This window comes from Cyanistes caeruleus, chromosome 20, assembly GCF_971803275.1.
Source record: "Cyanistes caeruleus chromosome 20, bCyaCae1.hap1.1, whole genome shotgun sequence".
NCBI classification, from domain to species: domain Eukaryota; kingdom Metazoa; phylum Chordata; class Aves; order Passeriformes; family Paridae; genus Cyanistes; species Cyanistes caeruleus.
The window spans coordinates 5,261,641-5,288,095 of record NC_141720.1 but is presented as its reverse complement, the minus strand read 5'-3'; the positions used below and the strand labels follow the sequence as shown (position 1 = coordinate 5,288,095).

The 26,455-nt window shown below is 55.5% G+C and overlaps 1 protein-coding gene across 1 annotated transcript; it reads right to left on the bottom strand.

Annotated features, from left to right (window-relative positions):
• Nucleotides 1-448: 448 nt before the first annotated feature.
• Nucleotides 449-23,545, bottom strand: PRRX2 (paired related homeobox 2). Its single transcript, XM_086858157.1, has 4 exons — nt 23,258-23,545; nt 3,986-4,170; nt 3,643-3,821; nt 449-3,081 (listed from the first exon to the last, which is right to left on the bottom strand). Exons 1-4 carry the CDS (start codon nt 23,499-23,501, stop codon nt 2,946-2,948), a joined length of 744 nt encoding a protein of 247 aa, XP_086714283.1. The 5' UTR covers nt 23,502-23,545; the 3' UTR covers nt 449-2,945.
• Between the last annotated feature and the right edge of the window lie 2,910 nt (nt 23,546-26,455).

Genomic DNA, 26,455 nt, shown 5'->3' with positions numbered 1-26,455 from the left:
AATTTCCTAGCAATTCCTGCCACTTGACTCGCTGCCTTTCAGTCTGAGCTTGTGCCGGCAGTTTCCCCGGGGCGCATCTTCACACCTCTCCACATTGCATTAAATCTGCTGCTTGATAGCCCAGGACTGTGAGCTTCTGGAGTCCTGCTTACCTTTGGATGCCTCAACTATTTGGTATCACCTTTTCCTTACCACTGAATCCTCCTGTTTTGGGTGCATAGTGCCTGCTCTGGACCTGTGGGCCTTTGCTCCCCGGAAAGCGCTCTACAATCTGATGGTTTATTTCTACCCTTTGGTTTCTTTCAGCTCAATTTCTGTGCAGAATTTGACCCTCCTTGCTGCCTCTTAATTCAGTTTCTGCCCAGGCTGCTGGTCCAGGGAAGGTGGGGAAACCACAGTGGCAGGTGATGGAAGACTCAGGTCCCTATCACATGCACTGACACATCTCTACTCAGTAAAATATTTATTCCTCCATTATTTCACAAGAGTTGTTTTTACAAAAACCTTACAAAAATTTCCAAAACACAGACATGCAGAAGAAAGAAACAAATCCACCGTGGATCTTGTTACAAGTAATTGAAATGTACAAATAGAAAGGGTGAGAGAGAGAGCTTAGATTACAATAATCCCTCGGTCCTGCTACCCCCTCCATGGGTGCAATTTGTATCTCTTCTTGGTGAGTTCAGTATTGACTGACAAGCTGTGATAAGCTGCCAAAAGCACAGCAAAGGAGGGGCCCTAAGATTAGGAGCAAATGTTTTCAAATATATATATACATATAGATATTTAGTGAAGAAATATTTATTCCCTGCTTTTTTTAGGTTTACAGAAACAGCATCTGCAAACTATTAAATGGGTTTATTTTCATTAATGTTCTCAAAGAGGCAGCAACATTTATATCCCTGTGGTTTCATCTTGTATAACCGAAAAAAGAGCCCTGTGCTTTCCATGGGAATAGGACCCCCCTGGCCCCCTCCTCCTGCCCCAAGCAGTGTTTCTCAGGGTGGATGATTTGATCCACAGTGGATCCCTATTCCCCCTGCCATGGCAGGTCTCTGTGCAGTGTGGGGAGCTGCGTGCTCTTCTTCTGGCATGACAAATGGGAGGGATACCAGCCCTGGAAATACAGAGAGTGGGTGTTTATGGTGACAGTGCTCCCTGGATGAGGTGGACAGTGTCAGTCAGGCTGTGCCTGCTCCCTGCCTGCCAAGCTTGAGGAGGAGAAGGTTGCTGTTCCCAACTGGGGGCTGCACTGTAGAGCAGAGAAGGCAGAGGCTGGAGGCAGGATGGAGGGGCTGATTCACACCCAGAGAGAGGAGATGGTTCTCCCATCAGGTCTCCAGCTCTGGGTGCTGGGTGAGTCCCCCTCATGCTGGCATTGCCTGGGGTGCAGCTGAAGGCCCTGGTGTCACAGCCACTGGGTGCCACATGCAGCTGCAGTGAAAGCCCCAGTGGAAATGAGAGAGGATGCTCCAGGGAGCTGTGGGGACTCAGGTGGGCACTTTGTAGCTGTGGCACTTATAGCCTCAGTGTCACCAACCAGAGGATGTTTGCCTGGAGGAGGCACCTCAGCAATTGCTCTATTTGTCCTCAGATCTATTGCTGCAGCCCCCAGACCAACCTCTTCTAGGGAAGTAGGGCTGTCTTCTCTGTCCAGGCCACCCCTCTGAGCTGGTGGTGTCCCCATGCTTGGCTGGTGGCTCTTTCCAGTGGGTGAGGAAAGGGTGATCTGGTTTCCAGTGGGTTTTGTCCACAGGGACACCACACCTCCACCACTCCGGCCGTGGAACTGGCAGGGGAACATGGAGGCTGCATCTCTCCGCAGTTCAGTCCCAGGGATTAGGGCCAGGCTGCCCACCCTGTGTCCATCCCCCTGCACATCCCACCTTGGAACCTCATTAGGCTGCACAGCAGGGTGAGATGAGGGGGAAACCATTTCCTTTCTGCAAAACCAAAAAAGCCTCCCCCCATGGAGCTGCCGGCCCCAGACCCCTGAGCACATCTGCGAGCTGCCGACGGGGAGGCTGTGCCTCCGGAAGGCGAAGCCTTCGTTGGCACGAAGCTCTGGGAGCCGCCTACTCAGCTGAAACCCAACAGCTTTTTCCAATTTTCTCATTCCCTGGGATGGTTCAATGACCTGGGGCTCTGCAGAATCGCTGGCAAATCCACCGAGGCAGGGCAGCAGTGCCTGCTTGGGGATTGGCGATGCATCCCCAGCTCATGGGAGAGCTCACAGGCTCCAGGCGGCTCTGTTGAGATGCTCTGCTTGCCCCTCTGGGAAGGGACAAAGCCCGATGCCATCAGCATAGGCAGCTCCTAAATGCAGGCAGCACAGTACAGAGGGCTGGCTGAGACTGGCCATGGCATGGGTGAGCCATCAGCTTCCCAAAGACCCAAACTTTGGGAAGTCCCAAACCCCACAGTGTGGCTGGGGTTGCACAAAGAAACGAACACATGGATCAGCTTTGGCACACACAGTTGAGCGCCGCAAGTCACAGCCTGGTGGAAAGGGGGGCTCGTGATCCTCCCACACTGTCCCTGCGGGAGAAGACCCAATAACTCTTTGGCTCTCCGGGCAAGATACCCAAATTGGTCAAATCCAATAGTCCAAGATCCTTCCATGTTTGGAAGCAAATTCTTGTTCCCTTGGCAAATCTGTTTGTCCTCAAAGAGCGTGTGGGGGGTATGTGTGTATATATAGCCGTTATTATGAGGGTGTGCGGAAAAGCAAGTTTCTAACCAAGTTCGCTCCATATGTGGCTATAATTATGTGCCACTTCAGCCTGGGACTGACTCTACCTTCAGAAGGGAAGGGAAGAGGAGAGAAGATGCTGAGACATTGGATGAGTGGCATGTGTGCTGGGCAGGTGGCGGATTTGTCCTGGACCAGCACAGGGGCTCCACGCTGTATCCTGGAGGAGGCCATGGGATGGGGTTTGCCCTGCTCAGTTCACGGTCGGCACCTGGTTCTGATGGAGGCTGAACTCTTTGGCTTTGAGGCGCAGGCTGGCGATGCTGTTGGCCATGTTCACCCCTTGGGTGGGCGTTGCGGTCCCGCTGGAGCTGTAGGAGGGCACAGTGCTGCAGGGAGGGAGCAGGGAGGAATGAGGCAATGGCCCATGGAGAAGTCCCCATGCCCTTTGTGGTCCTGCTGGCTTCCCAGGCCAGGCTGGCTGTTCCCTCTTGGAGATCTCTCACAAGAACAGCCAAGGCTTCAGCATTTTTATGTGCTTGGATGGATGTGGGAACCCCTCAAACTATGCACCAGGAGGCCCTGCTTTGTGCTTTTGCATGTGATGGCTGAACATGAACAGCTGGGAACCAGAAGGGACCCATGCCACCTCCTGTGCCGAGATGTGGGAAGGGTCAGCATGAGGCCAAGAAAATCCCTTGCGAGGACCAGGGCGCCTGCTCCAGCCCCGAAGTGCAAGGAGACAGAGAAGCCTGCTCAGCGTTGGGCAGCAGATGCTCAAAGTTGAAATGGTTCCCAAAGCCAAGTCAGATGAGCTCCTTTCAGCCTCATAAAACTCCCCAAATCCCCAGCAGTGGCACAGGGCTGCATTCCTGCAGCACTGGAGTGGTGTCTAGGCAGCTCTATCCCACGGCCACCTCCTCCCCAGCTCCTCCAGGGCCTGCACCTACCTGTACGGGGAGGTGCTGGTCCAAGAGAGATACTCCGGGGTCAGTGCAGTGGGTCGTGGTGCCATGGGCTGCTCAATGGCTGCTTCTTGGCTGTAGGATTTGAGCAGTGATGCCGATCTGTTGGCCAGCATCGCCCTCTCATTACGGCGGAACTTGGCCCTCCGGTTCTGAAACCACACCTGTGACAAGGGTGAAAGGTGGTCAGTGGGAGCAGGGATGTCCCAAGCATCTGTCCTGTGGGTCATGGTGATGTGCAGGATGAAACAAAGGAGGGGAAAGTCCTTGCTCCTGCCTGGGGGCAAGGCAGAGGGTGCTGTTTTCTGCCACACAAACCTGTGCTCACCTGGACTCTGGCCTCACTGAGGTTGACTCTTCTCGCCAACTCCTCCCGCACAAAGGCATCAGGGTAGTGCGTCCTCTCAAAGACCCTCTCCAGAGCCTGCAGCTGGCTGCTGTTGAAGGTGGTGCGGTTCCTCCTCTGCTTCTTCTTCCTCTTGGCTGCCCCACAGCTTGGGCTCAGGCTCTCGCCTGTGGGGGAAGAACAGGAGCCACATGAGACCTCATGAACCACATAAGTCTCACACAGACCCATGTGAGACCCCTGGCCCAGCCAAGCTCAAGCCCTCCGTGTCTGTAGTGTCCTGCTGTGTGCCAGCCATGCTCCCTCCAGGCACCTGGGGTTCTGTGGGGAGCTGCATATGTGCAACCTTGTGATGTCCATGAGAATCAAAACTTTTTTGGGGGGACTTGCTGGAGCTTAGGGTTAACCCCAAAATTTACCAGCCACCAAGGTCTGTGGTGGTTTCACATCTGGCTAAAACCATGTGGACCTGATTTTGAATACCAGTCTCAGTGTATTCTGGGGCTGCACTTGATCCAAGCTGGAGCTCAGCTCTTGCTAAGAAGCTCTTGCTTCTTGCTAGTTAAGTCAAACTTTCATGAATGGTGATGAAAACTCAGCACTAAAACACCCCCAAGATGTGGGTCTCTGCTCCCACCTCCAACACTCCCTGAGGCCCCAGGGCCCCAACTGTGGCATGTCCCCAAGGTGATACAGGACTGCAGCCAAGCATCTGCTCTTCCAGTCCTGGTCTTCAGAGCTCAGAATGAGCGGCACCACGTCTCGCAGGGCTCAGCCTCCGCAGTGTTTATTTCTGGCTTTGCTGGCTCATGGAAACATGAAGCTGAGGGTGTAGTCTGGTTTCTCAGTATTGATCTTGGGCTGTCAGCCAGGCTGAGATTAATCTCTTCTTTGTCACTAATATCATAAGGTTTGGGCAAGTTTATGAAGCTTTTTTCCGAGACACCCAGTCAGCTGCCTGCAAAGGCCTCGTGGGGAGCGCGACTCGCTGTCGTTCTCCCTTGTGGAGGTACTGGTTAATGATTCTTTCTGTTAATAAAGCATCTGGATCCAATCTGTACCTACTGGTGGGAAAGCATTTTGGAATTATTGGAAATGTTAATAAGTTTATGACATTCTGATTCATGGCAGGGGTATGTTGAGGCTTTCTGCTCTATCTCATTGCAGAGGTCAGGGTGGCAGAGCTCACCACTCCCTGAGTATGCTCACAAATTAAACACTTGCTAATAATAATAATTGTGATACTTAACAAGTGCAGCATTTTCAGATAATGCTTGAGAAACAAACAAAATCCACTGGAAGGGATATTAACTTTGCTGTTTCAAAACACCATTAAGCTGTTGAGCAGGAGGAAACTTCCAAGATTTTTAAGGTCAGAAAAACTTTTTACACCTTAACTCTGAATAATTCAAGCTACGAAACGTCCAACAATAAGATTTTCATCAAGTCCTAGGGATGTGCCCAACTACACCATTCTCCCAAGGCCTCTCTGCAGCCACTGGCATTTCTCTGGGTCTTTTATTGTGCCATAGGTGCAACTTGGCCTTGGCTGACCATCAGCAATCTGTGATCTCGTATTTGGACATGGCCTTCTTGGTTGGGTGAAGACACGATGGACAGTGCCTGAAGTATGTGTGGTTTTGAGACCCTTTCCCCAGCCAGGAAACCACAGGCTGCCTTTCGCCACCAATCGTGTTTAAAGGCTCACAAATAAAATTCTCAGAATTCCCTCCAGCACTTGTTCCTCCAGCTTCAAATGTTCTGCCAGTCTCTGCTTTCCAGTTGCCCCTTTTAGTTAAACTCCTTTTTTGGTCCTGTTTTCCTTCAGCGAGCTAATGAGCTGCTGGATTAAAATACATGAAGTCCAGCCATGGTTGTCCCTGAGTTTTCTGGGAGCTTGGGACTGAAATGGGAACCATCAGACTGGGAAAGAGCTACAGGATGTAACAGGGTGAGAGGTTTCCTTGTGGATTTATGACCATGCCACAGGGCTTCTGAGGAAAAGGTAGATCAGGGTTTGGTTCAAAAGGTGTAGTCATAAGGGTACCCACTGCCCCTCACCAAACTGGCAATGATTTCAACAGAACCCTGGGAAATGTAAAAATAAAATTTATAAACCCCCTTTGACTTCATCCTCAATTTAAACCTGCTTACAGGACTTTTCCATACTGATGATTTCTCTCACCACTCTAATTTGGCTGGAAGAAAGGAGGAGGAGGAAAGTTTTTTAAAATTAATTCTCAATCCAGTTCTGTAGGATTTGGCCACATTTCTGGCTGGTCTTTATCTCCCCAAAACCACAGAAGGAAGAGCTAAACAGCCACAGGAGACAAGTGGTGCTGAGTGCTTCCCATATGGGGCTGGCAGTCATGCTGGGATCGAGGTTTAGGACCGGGGTTGGATCAGGATGTGTCCAAGTGCCAGAGGTTCCTGGGTTTTTGGAGACATCCAAACCCTGGGCTATGCTGGCTTTGGGGCATTTTGTTAAGCCCCTATTGCTGATTTTCCAGGCCATCTCTGTATGGCAGGGAGGCAGCTTCACACATGAAGTGCCTGCCTGTATCCTGTTCTTAGGGATGAGCCTTGGTAACATCTTTTCGTCGTTAGCTCAGGCATTTCAGGCTTGTGGGACCAGGCAAATGCCACCCTAATTGCTGGTGGTGAGTGTCTGACAGGTTTACAATGTACAGTCAGCCTGGATTTCTTCTATCAGAGATGCTTTAGTAACCCCAAATCAGCTTCCCAAAAATGAGCAAGCCTAAGTTCTCTGTGGCATCAGAGAAGGAATGGGAAGAGGGATAAGTTGTGTCCCCTGAAGACACCCTGTCCTCTCACTGCCATCAGTGGGACTTGGATTTAACCAGACTTGCTGACATCCTGATGGAGGAATTGGAAACCAGTTCCCCAGTCCGATGGGCTTCCAGAAATAAGAATTTGTATTTGTACAGAGTTAAATCAGCTTCCCACCATCACTGTTCTGTCCCAAAGCAGTGCTTGGGGAGGTTGTGGAGAAAGCCAAACCCTTTCCTTTGTCAGGTATAATTTGGGGGTTCATTTGAGCTGCAGGGACCAGTTTGGTTGGCCAACCCTGAGGTCAGAGGGGCTCCTGAGCCTTCCCCCCCAGCCACCTTCCCTGTATTTATCTTCCACTGATTACAATTTCCGCTGAAAGGAAAAGAAATGCAGGGAAAGGGGGAAAGCAGGGGGGATAACATTACTGAATAACGAAAGATGACATGCGGGGGAGGATGGGCAGAGGGAGACACTGGGGCTTTGCACAGAGCAGGATAGGCCCAATGTGCATCACAAAAAAAAGCCTTAAATTGCTGTAGAGTGTTAGGAGAGACAGGAGACTTTTCACCCATGATGTGGATGGGTTTTAGGGTTGTGGCCTGAGTAACCTCCAGCCCCCTCTCTGGGCTGTCCTGCCCTGCTCTCTGGGCTGCTCAAAAGCTGCAGACAGCCTGGGAGCAGTGCTGTGCCCTACAGATGTTGTGGGGTACTGGAGTCACCCAAAACCCTTCTCCCTGTGGGAGCACCAATGCTGGCAAGCCTGGACTATGTCACACTGAGAAGTTGGGGGTGACAGGTGCTGCCCCATTTGCAAAGGCTACACCACCCCTGGGTCAGAGCTGTGCTGGTTCAGCTGGGCACCAACCCAGCCCCCTTCTCCGACTCTTGCCTTTTCCCTCTGTGCTTCCATTAGTTCTCCATAGGAAAGACTCAGCGGGTCTCACTCTTGGTGCTGGGTTTGCCAAGGGGGGCCCTTACACTGGCACGACCCCCAACCTCCCACAGCTGTTGTTGAGCACTGTAAAGAGGTAATTTTCACTTGACTTCCACCAAGACTTGGGTTTAGACTTACGAGCTCCTTTAGCGCTCAGCAAATGGCCTCAGGGCAGCTGTGATCCAGACCAAGCAGCACTGACAATCCCAGCAGCTCACTCGCCTGAGCCCCCAAAACACAGACAGGGATCCTCCCTTGGCATGTCTTTCAGGGATGGGCTTTACTCAGGCCATGCTCAGCCTCCCCTCTGACACCCAGTTTGGGGGGTTTCTTTGCTGGATGCTCATCCAGAGTGCGGTGTGTGCCCAGCACCATCCCTGCTACCCCAGATGGTCACTTCAGCCAGCTGCCAGCTCTCTCTTCCCCAGGTGATGCTGCAAACTCCTTTCCCCATGAGTAACACCACATCCTGGGACAAGTTTTCCCGAGTCCAACTCTAGCTCTTGGCTTTGGGGTGCAAATACCCCTGCTTTTCAGGTCACAAGGCAGCAAGTTCAACCCTTTCACGCAAAAAGCCCAGGCTACATCTCCTCCAACGTGTTTCATTTTCCATTGCACCGCAGCCCCCATGGCCCTAAACAGTTTTCTGTCATTAAATTATTTCACACGTTCCATTTATTTGCAAGCAGTTTGCCAAAGACCCTTTAAGCTTTAAATTTTTCACACCCCCCCCAGCCAAAATGATCAAATCTGCTGTACCATTTACTTCCCTACTACGCCTGGAATGGCATTTTTTTCCTCCTTTTTTCTTCTTGGGTATAATTTAAGGGTTGAAATAGCCTGGAGGGAATTAGCTGTAAATTCTTCCTAAGACAAATAAATTCAGCCCTCTAAGTTTCTACGTTTTTCAAACTGTTGAGAGACATTTTGGGTTTGTTTTACTTGAAATAATGATCGTGGCATATCTGACCCTCAGGCTGCGGCCAGCTCTAGCCAAATAAATAGCTTTTATTAATTAAGGTCTATCCTTAACAAATAAAACCCCAATTTGATCTCGGCCGGCTGAATTAGCAAAAATAAACAACGGGTTCTCTGGGCACTTGATGTGGATTTAACAAATTAACGCTGGGCCTTCATCAGGGAAGCCGCAGGGTGGTGGAGGTCTTTTACAGCCAAGAAATCCTTTGGAAAAACAATGTCTTTCGTTTCTCCCATGGTCTCTCTCGGTAAACATGCACTCCCTTCATCCCTTTATACACTCGGGGGAAGCGAGGAGAGCTCCAGCGATGACGACTGCCAAAGTTTCATGTGCAATTGTTTAACTTGTTCCTCTAAATCATGCGATGGGGAGGAAACGTTTCCCCTCAGACTGCAGAGAGCTGGAGCAAAGCTCTGGGGTTTGGGAATTGCCCCTCCATGGTGTGTGCCCACTCCAGCTCCTTTTTATCCTACAACCTTCAGCTGAGACACCCGAAGCTAGGGTGTGATTTGAGGGTGCATGGGCTGCCAAGTGCAGATGACCTCTCTTTCCAGCAGCCACTTCCAACACTGCCCTGCCTTGGGATGCAGTTGGGAACAGCCTGGGAGCCCAGGAGGGGTTTTACCAGGGCTTTGAAGGGAGGAGAGATAGCAGGAGGAATGCTCCACAGGCCAGAGGGAAGCTGGGCACTTGTCACTGCCCATGGGCACAGGAAGGACAGGGTTTGTTGCAGAAGTGATGGTGGGAGATGACTACACCACAACAGGTCTTTAATGTCCCCAAATCATCTTGGAAAGCCTGGGAGGCTGAGAAGCAGCCAGGAACCTGCCCCTCCACATGTGCTGAGTCCCAGGTACGGTGCCTTTCCTGCACCCACCAGTGAGCCCAGCCTGCTGCACAGGACCGACACAGCACCAGCTTGGGGGCAAAGCTGAAACTCCCATTTTCTGCATGGTTTCACCCCAGCAGCCAGGTGAGAACCCTTTGGGACTGCCAACCTCTGCCCACAAGATGCCAGCCCCAGCTTTGTTTGGCATGATGCTGTGAGGTCCAGACCCATCTTGGGAACAAGCATGGATGTGAGGGGCAGGGTATCCCTAGGGAGCAAGGGCTGACAGCCCTTCCCCAGGTTCCCACCTCCTCGTCCCGACCCACTGCTGCTCCCTGCTCCCCTTCCAGCCCAGCCCCAGCCTCGCAAAGACCCTGGGAATGCTGAAGGCTCCAGGGGGAGGTTGAAGCTGGGGGGGTCCAAATGTGCTGAGTCCGAAGGAAACTTTCTCGGCTCAAGTGGCGTACATGAAAAATTTAAGAGAGGGGCAAGTCCCAGCTACTGGAGAAACATTACAGCAAAATGTTTCCGAGGATGTTTCACCTCATTAATTGTGAAAAAACTGAAACGCTGACACGTTTTTACAGGCTGCCAGTTTTGCTGGGGGAAAAGTGTCTCTGCTAAAAAGGAGCAGCAAAAGCCTGGACCAAGAAAGAGGCCAAGGCTGTCCCGGGGGGGCCTTAGCCCGTGCTCACTGACAGGCAGCAGCAGCCTGTTTTATGGTTATAGAGCTGCCTCTGCACCAGCCAGAAACCACCCAGCACCACAGTTTGCTGCCCCCAGCCACACAGACACCCAGTTTTTGGGAAGATCCTGCCCAGCAGTGCTGCAGCCCCAGGGATGCTCCATGCACAGGCTGCACCCCCAGAGCCCAGGAGGTTTTTCCCTTGCACCCCTGGATGGTGTGTGGTGTCTGAGTACCCATCACAGCAAGTCCAGCTGAAAGCCAGAACAAACCAGAAAGGTCCTGGCTGAGCCAGCAGCATCTCTGCATCCCAGTGGGGATGTGTCCAGCCTGTGCTGGTGGTGGCACTGAAGCTTTTTTTTAGCTCATTGTTAGTGCAGCAAATGCACTGGGAACATGATGCTTAGATGGGTACTGGGAACAGAAAGAATGTGAAAAGGAAGATCCCCATGTCATGAGACACTGGTCTCCTTAGGGAAGGTTCCAGCCCAGAATTAGCCACCAAATTCGCTGCTGAGAGCAGTGAGTGGATTCAGAGCTGGGTCTCCAGTTGGCTCTGGAGCAAGGGCAGCTGTGCTGCCAAACCCACATGCACAAGAGGGAGAAGATCAGGAAGTCACAGTGAGAAAGAAAGAAGATAAGAGAATGAAGAAGAGGAGCAGATGCTGGAGATGCCAGGTGAGGAACCAGCCAGTCAAGTCTTGTTCTGGGATTTAGAGAGGACGTCCTGAAAGTTGAAAGCTGGTGAAATGCACAGGGCTGCAGGCAAAGCCCTCAGGCTCTGATGTGCTCAGGAGTCCCAGCACTTCACACCATATCAGAAGCTATTGCTCCAGTCAGAGGCTCCTGCAGAGCCCAGCACAGCGCTCACCCAGCTGAGGCCAGGCCCCAGGAATGGTGTTTTGGCACAGCCAGCTCCTGCGTCAGCGGAAGCATTTAATGAATTAATTGCAGCCACATTCCCTGAAGGAGCAGGCAGGGTTGGTGGGATGCTGTCAAACCTCAGGAAGGGGCTGGAGAACATCTTTGGCCACAAAGCTCTGGTGGGAGTAAGGGGAGTAGGCTGAGCAGCACAAGAAATTCCTGTCCATTCTCCCAGGGATCTGGGAGAGATGGTGCCTTCACCCACCTTTCTCCAGGGGTGGGATCTGCCTATGGACAGACCTTTGGAGAAGCTGACACGGACACATCCTGCTGCCGGGCTCACTGGCTCAGGATACACCCCAGCATCCTGGCCCCAGCCCCAGCCCTGCCTGAGGATCCAGACCACAGAGCCTGGCACCATCAGCGTCCCCTGACACGACTGCTCCAGAAACAGCCTCGAGAGCCTGCGCCAGCGCGGGACTCGCCGAGGCCTCTGGCTGTGCTTTCCCACCCGCCTGGCTCCCGCACCCCGGGGCCATCGGGGGCCTCAGACTGCCTGGCTGTGCCCACCCAAGGTGGCACCTGCCCAGGGCAGACCCGGAGCACTCAGAGCATCCCTCGGGCTCGGTGGTCTGCAAGAGAAGTGTTCCCTCCCAGGGCCGTGCCAGTGCAGGGTGATGCCAGCCTGGCGCAGGGCTGTCGGGAGCTGCCAGGAGCATCCCGTGTGCTCGCTGGAGGCTGCGGCTGCAGCCCCACACAATGGGCTGTCCCTGCTCCAGAGCCACCACTGCCTCCATTGTGTCAGCCCTCCACGGGGATGGGGCTGGGGAGGAGCTGAGCTGGGGCAAAGCTGGGGTGCTCCACAACGAGCACCCAATCTGCCCCTCGAGGACGGTGAGGAGGAAAGGCTCCTGGGAAGTCCACGGTCTGCATGAGTACCGTGGCTTTGAGAGGTCAGGACCTGGCATCTTCCCTGCTCATGGCAGGGGAACATGCAACTCAAAGGGGTTCACACCCCACTTTCCTTAGTTAGGGCTGGGGTCACACAGAGCCTCCAAAAACTCATCCACAGTGGTGCCAGTCTGGATTCCCCCTGCAAATGCCAAAGAGGGAGAGAGGGAGACAGGACAGATATTGGGATAGGTGCTCCTGGTTTCACTCAGGGATGCTCAGAGAGGCTGTGTCAGACCAAAGGGCTCCTCAGGCGGATGTTTGTGGCTGCAGGGCTGGGGGTAGCAGGAGCTGAAGCCCTTCCAGCACAGCCAAGTGCCTCAGGAAAAGACAGTGTGGTGGGTTTGACTGATCCAAGCCAAGTTCTGAGCAGCACCGACCAACGGGGGAGCAGGAATTTTCATTTTGTTCTCCTGTGAATTTGCCAACCCCCACAGTGGAGGCCCAGGGACCAACAAAAGGCGCTGGCTCTCCCCCAGCCACCACCAGCCAGGAGCCTTCCCAGCAAGGAGACATTCACTGTGGAGCTTGCTTTCATCTCCCAGCCAGGAGACCTCCTTGGGGTGGGATGAGAGCAGTGCTTGGGCTGTCCGGCACCTCACGCCACTGCAGCACCCTGGGATGCTCCTGGAGACGCAGCCCCCGGGTTCCCCTTGGGGATCCAGCTCCCCCCTTTGTCAGCTCATTCAAACAGCCCAGCGTGGCCAGTGGCAGCACGGTGGTGGCTCACAGATGTGTGAATGGGCTTCTGTGGCTCAGGGAAACAGCCAGATCAGACCCTGTGGCCAAAATGCTGGGATTTGGGTCAGCCCCAGGCACCGCAGTGAGGGGTCTGGGCAGAGGGAACTGCCACGGTGGCTCCCCACAGCCACTGGAGATGGTGGGACAGATGATGGATGATGCCAGCACAGACCCTGCTGCTCTACATCAGGGCTGAGCATGGCAGATGCTGCTTCCCTCCCCATCCTGCAGACCTTTTAGGCACCATTTAGTGCATCCATGATGCAGCCACAGAGGTGCCAACATCACTGACATGCAGCCACCTGATGTAATAGGTTACCTGGCTTCCTAACAGGGCACAGACGTGTAATTAATTAACTAATTACTAATTAATAAGCTAATGAGACTTGTGCAAGTGCCGGCCCAGGAGTAGCACCTGCCTGTGCCTGCAAAGCACCACCAAAACCCTGGATTTAACTACAAAGTGGGGCTGGGAAGGGGATGGAGGGTGCATCAGGCCATCATGATGTTGAGAGCTCACTGGGACTTTTGCTCAGTGTTTGAAAAATAAAACTAAATCAGCCGGGGCTGCATAGCAGGAACGTTGTGTGGAGGGCTGGCTCCCAGCCAGGGACCCCTGGCACGGTGATCCCAGCCTTCCTCTCCTCCCCAGCCCCCCCAAAAAGGTGTTTTTTTGAAATTTAATAGGCAAAAGCCCAAGCAGGCCAGCCACAATGGCATCTGGCACTGAAACCCAACACCAGCCCCACAAGGTTAAAGCAGAGACCCCATCGCATCACTGTCATTGCCAAGGGGGGGAAGGGCAGGGACAAGGGGGAATGATGAGAATTCCCATGATGTCTCCTCCTGTGCCCACGGCCCCAAATCTCTTTTTTTGGGGGGGCCAAAAGGGTGTTTTTCACACCCAGGCCAGCAAATCACTGAGCACCCATTTGAACAGTGAGCACCAGCACCTGCTGGGACTCTGTTCCACGGCCACCAGCTGTGGACACCAGCATGTCTGGCCAGGGTGTGGGATGGGTGTGAGCCCCACTGGGACCCCATCCCAGCCCTCGTGGGTGCCTGCAAGCACAGACGTCCCGGAAGCCCCTGCCAGCAAGCAGCATTGCTGTCCTCCTGTCTGGTTTTCATTTGAGGTTGGTGGCCTCTCGCCAAATTTATTGTAAAACATTCATTTTAATAAGTGGCTCGTATCTTTTTTTTTTTTTTTTTAAACCCAGCCTGGTTAACTGTTTCCAGGTTAAAGCAGAACTGTGCACGGTGGGGATGGCAGTGGGGACAGGATCACCGTCAGGTTGCTGGGGGCAGGTACCAGCCATGGGGAGGACGCCAGGGGATGACAGGATGGAGACAGGAATATCAGGGTCCTGCTGATCAGGGTCAGCAGAGCTGAGACCCTCACCCTCATCACTCCAAGCCTTCATCCCCTCCAAGTCCCCAGGGAGACCAAGCACCCTCCTGCCACACTGGGCACCCTGACACTCTCATACAAAATTAAAACTTACTGGCCAATAGGTAATCTGGTCATGTCAAACATGCAGAGGGCTTCCCAAAGTGGATGCTGCCTGGTAGTTTAGTTTCAACATTTGTTTTAAGTTTTATAAACCTCTAATACTAATAGAAATGTTTGAGTATCTTTTAATTTAAATGAAAATAGTTTTTTTAAAATGTAAAAATTCCCCTGAGGTATTTACAACCCCCAAATTACAGCCATGTGGCCAGCCCAGATGAGAAAGTGAAATCAGTGAAGAAGGAGTGTGGCAGCTGCCTCAGCCCAAGCCCAGCCCAGCCCTGGAGTGGCTGTCCCCATGTCACCTGTGTCCCCTGTGCAGATTCTGCCTCACACCTTGTGCTGGGGACATGGGATCCATGGGTTCACCAGCCCCTGGAGCTGCCAGCCACAGCTGTCCCCAGCAGGATGGCATCTTCCTGTCTTTCCTGCCTTCCTTCTGTCCTTCCATTTTTGTCTTGGCTCTGGAGCACAGTGGGTTTGGGGGCAGGAGCTACCCATGACCCATCCTGTGCCCTCCTCAGCTGTGCTGCTGCAGCACCAGCCTCTGCACCCCAGTGCTGTGTCTGGGCTCCTCTAAGTGCTCCCCTGCACCACTGCTCCTGCCACCCCCAAGTCACCCCTGGCAGCCCTGGCAGTGTCCTGTGCATCCCGGGGTGCAACACAATGCCCGCAACTTCGCCATGCCCTGCAGGACCTGGGGTACAGCGTGATTCCCCTGGATGGCTCAGTGCCACATGCCTCCCCCTGCAACAGCCTGCACAGCTTGGGGTGCTGTGGAACCCCACCACACTCGCCTGGCACTGCCCTGCACAGCTTGGGGTGCTGTAGAACCCCACCACACTTGCCTGGCACTGCCCTGCACAGCTTGGGGTGCCATGGAACCCCACCACACTCGCCTGGCACTGCCCTGCACAGCTTGGGGTGCCATGGAACCCCACCACACTCGCCTGGCACTGCCCTGCACAGCTTGGGGTGCTGTAGAACCCCACCACACTCACTTGGCACTGCCCTGCACAGCTTGGGGTGCTGTAGAACCCCACCACACTCGCCTGGCACTGCCCTGCACAGCTTGGGGTGCCATGGAACCCCACCACACTCACCTGGCACTGCCCTGCACAGCTTGGGGTGCTGTAGAACCCCACCACACTCGCCTGGCACTGCCCTGCACAGCTTGGGGTGCCATGGAACCCCACCACACTCGCCTGGCACTGCCCTGCACAGCTTGGGGTGCTGTGGAACCCCACCACACTCGCCTGGCACTGCCCTGCACAGCTTGGGGTGCAGCACAATGCTCACCCCACCCCAGCAGTGCCCCCCTGGCCCGTTTACAATGCCGACCCCCTACACATCTGGTGGTGTGAAGCAGCCCCTCCGAACACACACTGCAATGCCCTGAACAGCCCAAGACTCAGCACAACTCCCTGCACAGCTCGGGGTGCTCTCCCCAGCCTGGGGTGCCTCAGGCAGCCGAACCCCTGCAGTGCCAGCGCTGTCCCCGGCTCGGCTGCGGTGCCCGGGGGAGCTGCGGGCTGTGCCCCCTCCCCAGCACCCCGCTGCCATGTGCTCCCCGCCGCTCCCCCGGCTCCCCTGCCATGTGCACTCCAGTTTCCTTGCGTGTGAAGCCTGCAGCCTCTCGGATTCAGTGGCTGGAAAGGATGGCGCCTCTCCACATCTGGTTCAATGCGCGAGCCTGGCGCCTGGCTTAGCCACAGTCTCCATTCAGAGACACACAGACTTTAATAGACTCATACAATTCTTCCTGATCTATCACTGCAGCCGCAGCTGAAAAGCTGCTTTATTATATGCACTCAAAGGGGGATGAGGAGGGAAGGGGAGGGGGCCGGCGGCTGGCGCTGCCGCTCTCTGAAGGCTCCCAGCCCGCCCGGCATCCCCCGGGACCTGAACTGTCCCCCCAGCCCTGCCCAGCCTCTCCGGGGCTGTTTCCCCCCCAAACCCGCAGGAAACAGCAGCACCGCAGCCTCATTATCTCTCCTGCTCAATTAACACCCTCCGAGCTGCTGTTTGCAGCCGCACCGTGCGCGGGTGGGGCTGCAGGGGACGAGGTGGCGAAGGGGACCCCGCCTGTCCCCCGAATGTCCCCAGGACGGTTTCACTCCCCCACAAGCCGGAGCAATTTCCCCCAATTCCTGAAACATCAGCACCCCGCAATTCCTCGGCTGAGGACCCTGGGCAGGAGCTGCCCCAGCAGGTCCCGGGGCCGGGAGCGGCTCTCCCGGGGCAGGGGAGCATCTGCTCAGGGATGCTGAGCATGGACAGGGCATTTCCTCACCGTGGGAAGGCTGGAGAACATCGCCCGCGGCCATGTGTCCCTCGGGCAAACATCGGGAATGCCTCAAGGGCGAGGGTAGGAATTTTTGTGTTAATTCTCGGAAATGTAGGGTTGTCCAGTGAAAAACAAGCTCTTTGGCAGTTTTGGGGCAGTCCTGGCCAACAGGCAATGCAAAACCGCCTTGAAACCCCAAATCAGGCCTTTCTCCCCAAAAACTTTGCTGTTCCCATCCTCCCTGACCCTTCTGGGCATCAGCAAGACCAGGCAGGGGGTGGCTGCCTCGGCCCACCACGCTTCCACTCTGTTCCAAATTGTTTTTTCCAGTCAGGAAAAACCTGATTTGCATTAACCCTGGTCTAAATCCTTGCTCAGTCCCAGCTCAGCCCAGCCATTACCCACTGCCCCTGCATTTTAAAGGATGCTCTGACCTAGTTCCCTGGCTCAGGGATCCCAGCCTGGAAGGATAACTCCTTCCAGCTTCTGCTCATACTGCAGGGTGCGAATGAGATGCCAGCGTGGGGACACCAACCCTCTGCCAATCCCAAAGTATCCCGGTGCTGTCCTGCTTCAAACCTCATCCCTTCAGCTTCAGTGATTTATCTGGGGAGATAATTCCCCGTGGCTGGAGGAAATCAGCCTTGGGTGAAGGGGTGATCAGCCCCACTCCCTGGGAGAGAGGAGGGTTTCTAACGAGGCAGCCTCAAAGCCCCAAATCATTTCATCAGCCTCCCAGCTACAGACACACGCCCAGGCTCTCTTAAAATGCTGATTCGTTGAAATTCACCCATCTTGGCTGCACAGAGTCAAAATTTCATATTTTTCCTGTGAATCAGCCCCATTCCCTGAAATAACAGCCCAAAAGGAGAGGGGAAATAGTCTTGCACTGAGCTGTTCCTGGTTGAGCGAGACATAACAGCCCAGGGAGGACCAGGCAAGGTGTCCCTGCACCCCAGCACCCTCCTGTGGTTTGGGGGTGCCCCTCCCGTGGGCATGGCGGTGTCAGGGGGTGTCTGAGCTGCTGCTGGGGACTAAAGCAATCTGTGGGTGCTGCCGGGGCTCCCAGGGAAGTGGGGCAAAGCCTTGAGTCCCCACACATGCAGGACCCTGCCACCGTCCCCTGCAGACACTGTCACGCTGTGAATCTCCCTGCTGGGAAGCTGTTTCAGGAGGAGCATCCCCCACGGCAATGCCTGCCAAAACCCAGCTCGCTGGGGGTGCTGAGCAGAGAAAAATCCTGGCAATGAGAAGTCGGGGAGAAAAGTGATTTTCCTGCCCTCCTGGCCCAGCCAAGGCTGCTCCAGCTCTCGGACTCCCCTAGCCAGAGGGTTCCCATCTCCCCAAGCCCTGAGTTGGGGATTTTTTCCCTTTACCCTCTGGCAGCAGCTCTCCCAGCAGAAGTGAGCACGTGTGGGGACCCTGCAGAGCCCTGCAAGCGCTGCAGGAACGTGCTGGTATGTGTTTCCCTGTGCCCTGGGGAGAGCTCAGCGTGGGCAGGGCAACTTCCTGGGGCCCCTGCTCCAGCCCAGAGCCCCCCGAGCTGGGGCAGGGGGAGCCTGGAGCCCAGGTGGGGGTGTTCAGCTCATCTGGGAGTCCCCAAATCAGAGCCCTGCTGTCACCAGTCAGTGAGACCCTGACAGCAGCCCAGGGCACAGGGAAGAGCAGGATGGTGACCCAGTGTCACCACGGGAGGAGCAGGAGGGTGAGTGGATGTCACTGGAGGAGTGGGATGGTGAGTGTGTGTCACCCTTCAAGGCTGGAGGGCACAGGGAAGCACAGAGAGGTGGTGCCAGGGTGAACCCCAGGCCAGAAGCTCCACAAGACCTGGGGTTTCCTCCAGCAGAGATCCCCATCCCTGGCAGTGCCTGGCAGTGATTTGTGCTGCTCTGGCTGGTTCTGCAGGATGGTGAATTCAGCCCTTTATCCTGCTTGTGCCATGGGAAAGCAGCACTCCCACCCCACAGCAGTTTTTGGTTAGATGAGTCCTGGGGAACTAGTTTCCTCTTATCCAGAGCCTGGGACCACGAGCAGGACGGTGGCAGAGACACAGGATAAGAACCACAGTGGAAGATGTCCCCAGTTAGGGAGGGGGAAGCCTGGCTGCAGGAACACGCTGCAGGTTGGGGCTGTCCCCTGTCCCCTGCACCAGCCTGGCTGTCCAGCCCTGGGAGTGGGGTCCCTCCCCACAACCCCTAATTTTTCCTGACTGGGATGTGCTGGAAATTTTCTGGGTGAACTGGGACCTGTCAGTCTCCCTATCCATCCATCCATCCATCCATCCTTGCTTGTCACCAGCCTTGCAGTAAGCAAAAACAAATGTGAGGGCTGGGAGGTGGCCAGGGTGGGGAGCTCCCACATGAATTAATTGGCGCTTACTGACTAATTGCTGATGGATGCTGCACTGGGGACCTGCCAGCATCAGGCACTGGACAAACGTCATCCCCTCCCCTGGGGACCATCCCACTTCAGCAGCCCCGAGGGTACATGGGCAAACCCCCCTTGTCCAGGGGTCTGCACCCTCAGAGCCCTCCAGGCAGGGGTGTCCCCAGGCTGGGGAGGTCGCTGACAGCTCGGCTGGGCTGGCCTTACAAGGACAGAGATTCCCCCTCTGCTTCAGATGCTACTGTGCTCTGCTGTGTCGGGGTCCCTACACCACTGTCTGTCCCTGGTCAGGCATCCAGAAACCATGGAAAGTGTCCCAGCAGAGCAGCCTGGAGGATGCCAGCAGTTTTGGGGCTGTGGAAAGCAGATGGGTGTCGGAGAGAGAGGTCTGAGGGGTCTGGGGTTACAGGGCAGGGGCCTCAGCTGGGTCCCTGTGCCCATGGCCCAGTCTCACTGGGGGATCAGCCACGAGTTAATGACACTGGGTTTAATTGTGGCTGAGCCATCTACCAATGTCCCAGGGAAGGCAGATCCCCAAAGGCACATCCCAGCCCTGGTGTTACAGAGCTGACTCCTGCCAGCACAGCCAGAGAGGTCAAGGTGTCCCTGAGCTGTGCCCACATCTGATGGGGACAGGTGGTATTTGGGAAGGCACAGCAGCACAGCCAGACTTTGTCCTGTGAGCCAGGACCAGCACAGTCCCTGCACTGGGACATCACAGGGGCATCATCTGGGATGGCTTTGCCTCAAGGAAGGTACCCAGGCCCTGGGAGGAATCTGGGGCTACCTGGGGCAATCAGCCACCCCTTTAACTTCAGAACCAAGTCCCTGTTCCCCTCTGATACCAGGTCCTTGTCCCTCCCTGCCTCACTTCTCCCTTTTCAGCTACTCTGGTTTACATAATTAAAGTAAATTTGTTGTAACAACATCTTAATCCTCTCTGCCCCTTTGGGAGCTGCTGCTTCTCTCCTCCCCTTCATCACTGCTCTGTTCAGCATCCTCATAGCCCCAGAAGAGGTCAGAGGGTCCCAGGGGATGAGGAAGGGGCTCCAGGCACTGTTGTGAAAATGGGATGTCCAGGGGCCACCACACCTCCCCATCCCACTTCCAGGTCCTGATGGCTGTAACCAAATAAATGGTCAATGCATGCCTGCCCCATGCCAAAAAATCCCCTTGGAGGGGCCACAGCTCAGCTGTGACAAAAGTGACTCTGAGTTTTCAGCCCCAAAGCAACTGCTGGAGCCAGTGCACGGCTCCCTCTCCCATCCCCAGGCGGCACCAAAAGTAAGTTCATTGTTTGAAAAGCCATCAGTCAAGGCTTGCTGGCTAAAATTACCCTCCTGCTTTATCATCTTGAGAACATTAAGGGCTGTTGTTAACAGATGTTTCGCGTTACACATTATTTGTTAGTCTAATGAAAGGAGGTGAACAAGCTTTCAAGACCTCAGAAGTTGTGCCGAAAGTTTTCGATGGGAGCCTCTTGCACCACTCCAGGGGAAAATGAAGATGAAGATGAGGATGTGAATGAGCCCTTGCCATCCTGTCGAATTTTCCTTGCTCTTGCCTGGCTTGTGGGCTGATTTTTGGGTGTCATGAGAGCAGTGTGTTACACTGGTATTTGTATTCACCCTCTCAGGAGGATGCGCTGGGTACACTCAGGGCCAGTTTGGGGCTGTGACCAAGAGCAGCCCCTTGGCTAGAGAGGGAGTTTGGAATGGCTTTGATCATGTCAAAGGTCCTCCAAAGCCTCAGAAGTGCCAGCAGGAAGGGACATGCCAGCCCTGCAGGGGACTCCTGGAGGAGAGGTGTGCCAAGGGCCCCAGATATGGGGCTGCCTCCAGCCACCCTCTCCAGCAGGCAGGGCTGTGGGGTGGGTGAGCTCAGGAGGGGGTTGATTCCCCTTCTGTAGAGAATAAACCCCTGCCCTGAGTTTCTCTGGCTGTGCCAACCTCAGGAATGGAAACCTCTCACTGCTGCTTCCCTGGGGAAGAGGAGGGATCTTTGTCGGGGTCGCAGCCTGCGGGGCCAGACTGGGGCTGCCCTAAAGCACCCTTGTGCCAGCTCTGCCAATGCAGCCCCCAGCCCATGGTGAGCCCTGCCTGCTGCAGGGGTACCAGCAGCTTCACCCCAGGTTCAGGGCTGCTCTTCCTCCAGCCCACCAGCACAATGACCCTGGTGCTTCCTGGCTGGAGTTCAGAGCCACATCCTACAGAGAGAGGCAGGGGCACCATGTCCACTTGTGTTCATAACAAGCCACTGCCACCAGCTGTGGGGCTCCAAACCTGCAGCTGGCAGAAAAACCCCACAATGGTGAAGAGGCAGATGAGAGAAAACGCTGAGAGGCTGTTTTATTTCAGGATGCCAATAGAAGATAAGGTTACCAGTAAAAGTTCCTTTGCTGTCATTGCACCGATGCCAAACGCATCGCAGATCTGGAGCAGAAGGCTGATGCTCACAAAGGCAGGACATTTACTGGGTATTTCGAGTCTCCCCATCTCAGTTTAGGAAATTGCATCCCAGTTAAGGCAGTGGCAGCAGGTAAGGGTCTCAAAGGTCCAGCTTTGCGTGCTCACAGGTTCTTGTCTCTGTTTCCTTGTTCCCTTCTTGCCCACTGCTCTCAACTCCCAGGTATTTTTCAACAACAGAAATGCTTCAATTGCTGGTCAGCTCTTCAGAGCATTCTGGGTGCCGATGGTGCCTCCATCCATGCAAGCTTGCCAGAACAGGTGCTAATGGGAAATATCTCTCACGGGCCAGCAGTGCTGGGATCTGCAGACCAAAGCCCAGGGCCCCTGCCCTGGGAGGAACGGGCTTTTAGGGTGAAGAACAGGTTTGTGGTGTGCAGCCTCTCGCTCTGCTTTTTGCATCATGCTGGGTCCTCACTGAGGTCTTTGGGTGCATGAGGAGCCCAGCAGGACAGTTGTTCCTCAGCTGTTTTGCAAACAGCCCAGTGAGATTGCTGCAGGCTGGGTTTCCAAAAGCTGCGTCGATCCCACACGGAATACTGTCCCCCCTACAGACCCACAGGCAGGAGAAACTCTCCCCACAGCCCCAAAGCCACTGCCAAATGTACAAACAAAACCCAAGGGAAAGGGTGGGAGGGTGGAAAATAACACTGAAAATACCAGATACCATCCCAAAAAGCAGCGTCCAGCCTCAGCCAGCCCTCAGCAGCGCGAGGCTGGGGGCTCAGTGGGGCTGCTCCGTGAAGGAAGGAGATTGTGCAGGGAATGAGTTGTGGGTTGGAGAAAGATGTTTCCGACCTACCCGCAGTGTAGGAGCCACGGAGGGTGACAGAGCACCCGGGGGGGATTGAGCCCCCTTCAGCAGCACAGATTCTCGGGTGCACCCTGGCCAGGCACGGTCAGAGCCTCGGCAGGGCTGTCAGCACCCCAGGGCTGTAGAACACGAGCCTGGGATAGCACAGCCCAGCCGAGAGACAGTTTTGGGAATGCGATCCCTCGGGAAGGGCACCCGGCCCGGACTCCGGGGATGGCGGGGCTGCAACCTCACCTCTCTGTCACCTCTGTGCCCCGAGGGCACACCCGGCTCCGGGGGGCTCTGGGGGCTGTCGGCTGCCCCTGCACTGTGGCTCTGCCCCAGGAATGGGGCGAACCCTCCTCACCCCCGCCCCAGGACAGGAGCGGGGATGCGCGGGACCGGCGGAGCGGAGAGATGCGAGCGGGATTGTCCCGTTAAAAACGCGCCCCGGCCAGGACCGAGCGCCAGGAAGCCGCGTCCCGGGCCGGTCCCGTTCTCCTCTCCCAGCCCCGCTTCTGTCCCCGCTGATGCCGGGGACGCGCAGCTGCGGCCGCCGGGACGGGAGCCGCTGAGTCCCGGTCCCCACGGCCCCGCCGGGCCGCCCCCGCTCCCCGCGCCCGGAAACCGAGACCGGGAGCCCCGGGGGAAATGGAGACCCCGCAGCCCCGGCACGGACCGACTTCCCGGGAACCTCCGGTGCCGGGGTCCCTGTGCTCTCTGTCCCGGCTGCGGGGTCCCTGTGCTCTCTGTCCCGGCTGCGGGGTCCCTGTGCTCTCTGTCCCGGCTGCGGGGTCCCTTTCTCACGGCGGGGTCCCTCTGCCCCAGCCGTCGGGGGTTCGGAACCCTCGCAGCTCTCCCCGGCGGGGCTCCCCCCCGCCTCCCCCGCTCCCCCAGTTCTCCCCACCCCTTCTCGGGGGGACACCGACCCCCTTTGTCCGGGGTGCCCGCCCCCCGGCAGGGGGGACACGGAGGGGACACCCCATCCCCAAAGCTGCCCGATCCCCGGGGAGCCCATCCCGGGCCGGCGGGACTCACCGTCCTGGGGCGCTGCCTCGCTGCCGCTGCTGCCTCCCGACGGCTCCGGGATGGCCTTGCCGCTACCGGCGGGCGGGGGACCGGCCGCGGGGGTCCCGTTCATACCGGCCGCCACCTCCTCCAGGTCGAGGAGGTGGCTCACGCTGAAGTTTTTCCGGCTTTGAGCGTTTTCGGGCGGCTCCGGGCCGCGCACGCCGCCGGGGGCGAACGGCTTGTCCATGGCAAAGGCTGGCGCCGAGTCCATGGCTCCCACCCCCAGCCCGCAGCCCACCCCGAGGTGCCGGGCCGCTCCCCGGCCCCCTTCCCCTTCCCCACCCACCCCCCCCCCAAGAAAAAGAGAAAAAATTAAAATAATTATGATTTCTTTTTTTTTTTTTTTTTTTAAATAGTGGGGGGGAAAAAAAATATCACGGCTGCCCTGAGTCCGGCTCCCTCCCCAGCCCCTGTTCCGCCTTGTGCTGACGTCTGGGGAAAAAAACCACGCTCCCAGCCCAAACTTTCTTCCCTGCTCTTTGCTCTGGAGCTGTTCAAACAAACGCCCCTGCTCTGAGGCGAGCGGGGCGGCCCCTCGTCCCCCCCGGCCCTGCGACCTGCCCCCCTGCCAGGGACCGAGCCCCGCCGGCAGCCAAGCCTCGGAAAGGGGGGGCAGAGCCGGGGGGAGACCCGCTTCCCCCCCTTCTCTCCCCCCCCTTATCCCATCCACATCACACCCCCCCGCTTTTTTAAGTGCTTCTATCAACAAGTGTAAGTGGCTGCGCTCCGTGGGGAGGGATGGGGTGGGCTGGGAGAGGGGCTGGAGGGAGAGGTGACCCGCAGGTTAGCGGGGGACACGGCCCCCCTCCACCTCCAGCCACCCCCCTCCTCCGGTCCCCATCAACCCCGGAGCAAGGTCACCTCTCCTGGGAAAAGCCTGGCTCTCTCGCCTTAATGAGATAATTACGTCCTGCACCACAGTTAAAAACTCATAGGCTGCTTCCCTTGAGGTTAGAAAGAAACCTCCCTAATGAAAACCAGCCACCGGGAAAAAGGAGTTTTTCCTCTTTAAAATTCTATATATTTATATATATATATATATATATATGCACACACACAGATATGCAAGGGAGGAGGCAGTGGGAGGGAAGGAGGGAGAGGGACAGACCCCGGGGCTGGTTGCTGGTGTCCGGAGAGGGCTGGGCTCGGGGCGATGAGCAGAAATCGAAGAGGTTAAACAATTATTCCTTCCCCTCGATTCCAGCCGCTCTCCTGCCCCGCCGCTGCGGGGACATATGGCCAGGGCTGCGCTGGGTTCCACGTGAAACCTCCAAGCGAAATCGGCCGGCTCTGGGCTCATAAACATCCCAGCTCCAGCACGGCCGAGGGAGCAAACCCCTGGCTGAGTTATTTTAACATTTGTCGAAAGCTTTTCTTGCACTCTCTTCCCCTTCAAGTCGGAGGCGTGTAGATTTTTAAGCCAGCCAGTGCTGCCAAATCTGATCTTCCTGACGGGGAAGCAGCTTTCCAGAGCTCTCCAGCTTGGAAGGGGTGTAGCTGAAGGCAGATTTTGGCTCCCTCCAGCTCTGCGGGGGGCTCCTCCAGTGTGCAAACAATCCAGCCCAACCTCCCTTCCCCTCTTTTTTTGTGGGGGGGTCCATTTATTGGTTCTGTTGGTCCAATCTGCTGGCCCCAGGGGCGCTTTGGCAGCTCTGGGGGCCGGTTCTGTCCCCTCGGCTGTGTGAATCACGGGCTGGTGTCACTCTGCCTCTGCTCCTGCTTCCCTGAGGGATGCTCCCAAAGACGGGGGTTTGGCCCTGCTCAGAGCCCAGCTGGACGTGTCCCCTGTCCCCCCGTGCCAGGGCAGCGCTGGGAGCCACAATTAAGCACTCTCTGTGTGTTTTAGAATACAAAAAAATTGCCACCAGCCCTCCTGGCTGCTCCGTGCTCTCAGGCTGCATCAGCCCTGGAACCACCAAGCTCTGGGGGCCCAGCACAGCCTCGTGCCACCCTTCCTTGCCCAGATAGCTGCTTGATCCTGCTTTTTTACACCATGACTGCAGGGACAGACCCTTCCCAGGATGGGGATAACCCCATGATCAGGAAAAACTGCTCTAGGATCAGCCCTGACAGTGACCCATCAGCGATGGCCAGGGCTGGCCAGGGCTGCTGGGGGGGCCAGGGCAGTGAGGACCCCCATCCTTACCCCTCTCGGCTCCAGAGCTGGGAACATCCTGCTGTGATTATTTGGGGGGGCTGATCTTGGCCCATGGAAGGGCAAGGGCAGCAGTGGGGGTTGGAGCAGCCCCATCCCTGTTTATAACCCTCTTCCTCCTCCTTGTTTAGGGCCAGACCTTATTCTTGAACTGTCTGGCTTTTCCAGGGGAGATGGCTTTCCCTCAGTGCGTGGCATTAAATAATTAAATGGAGGGAATAATCGCCGGTGAAACCCCCTTGGGTTCGCACTTCCTCGAGCCCTGTGATTGCTGATATTTTTTTGGTTGAAATATGACCTTTTTATGATCAAAGGGGATCAGAGTTCCAAAGGAAAGTTAAGAAAAAAAAAAAAGAGAAAAAAAAAAAAAAGAAAAAAAGGAGGGCAAGCATTTTCTTTTTTTCCCAGTCCTAGCAGTCTGGTAAAGTTTCTTTAGACATGCAAAGATTTACACACCTTTCTGCAGGGTGCCTTAAATTACCCTCCAACTCTTTACACATTTCCATGAGCAGAGCAAGAACAGTAAGTCATTGAGAAATTAACTGGCCTTTCAGTAATATCCCCTGTCGGCCTTTCAGAAGGAGAATGTCTAATGACTTTTTTGAAGTAGAGGTCAGGGTTTGCTTTTTTTAAATAAAACAATCTGTATTAATGCAATTTCCTTTTTAGCTGTAGGATTTGCCCTTTTTTTTTTCCCCTCAGCATCATTTTTTTAACGCCACCAGCCACATGAGGCATCCGAAGCAAGACCTGGTTGTTTGAAACATGCACTCATGGTGTTTCTAACCCACCTGTGCAAGCCTTTCTCATTTATTTTTTCGGTAACAATTGTGCTTTAAAATGGACTTTGAAGCTGGCAAGGTAACTCTTGGCTTTGGGCAAAAGGTGGGTGAGCAGAGATGAAGCTGAGCAGGTTTGTTCTACCTGACACCGGGCACCTGGGTTTTGCTGAGCTGGGTGTGAGCTCTGAGTCCAGCTTTGCTGGGCTGAGTGTGAGCTCTGAGTCCAGC

What these genes read in the sequence shown, in the direction of transcription:
- PRRX2 (XM_086858157.1), bottom strand. Translation starts at nt 23,501, where the DNA reads ATGGACTCGGCGCCAGCCTTTGCCATGGACAAGCCGTTCGCCCCCGGC. An exon ending in CGAGGCAGCGCCCCAGGACG is followed by an intron (nt 4,171 to 23,257) that starts GTGAGTCCCGCC and finishes CTTCCCCCACAG; the next exon opens with GCGAGAGCCTGAGCCCAAGC. An exon ending in ACCAGCACCTCCCCGTACAG is followed by an intron (nt 3,082 to 3,642) that starts GTAGGTGCAGGC and finishes CCCTCCCTGCAG; the next exon opens with CACTGTGCCCTCCTACAGCT.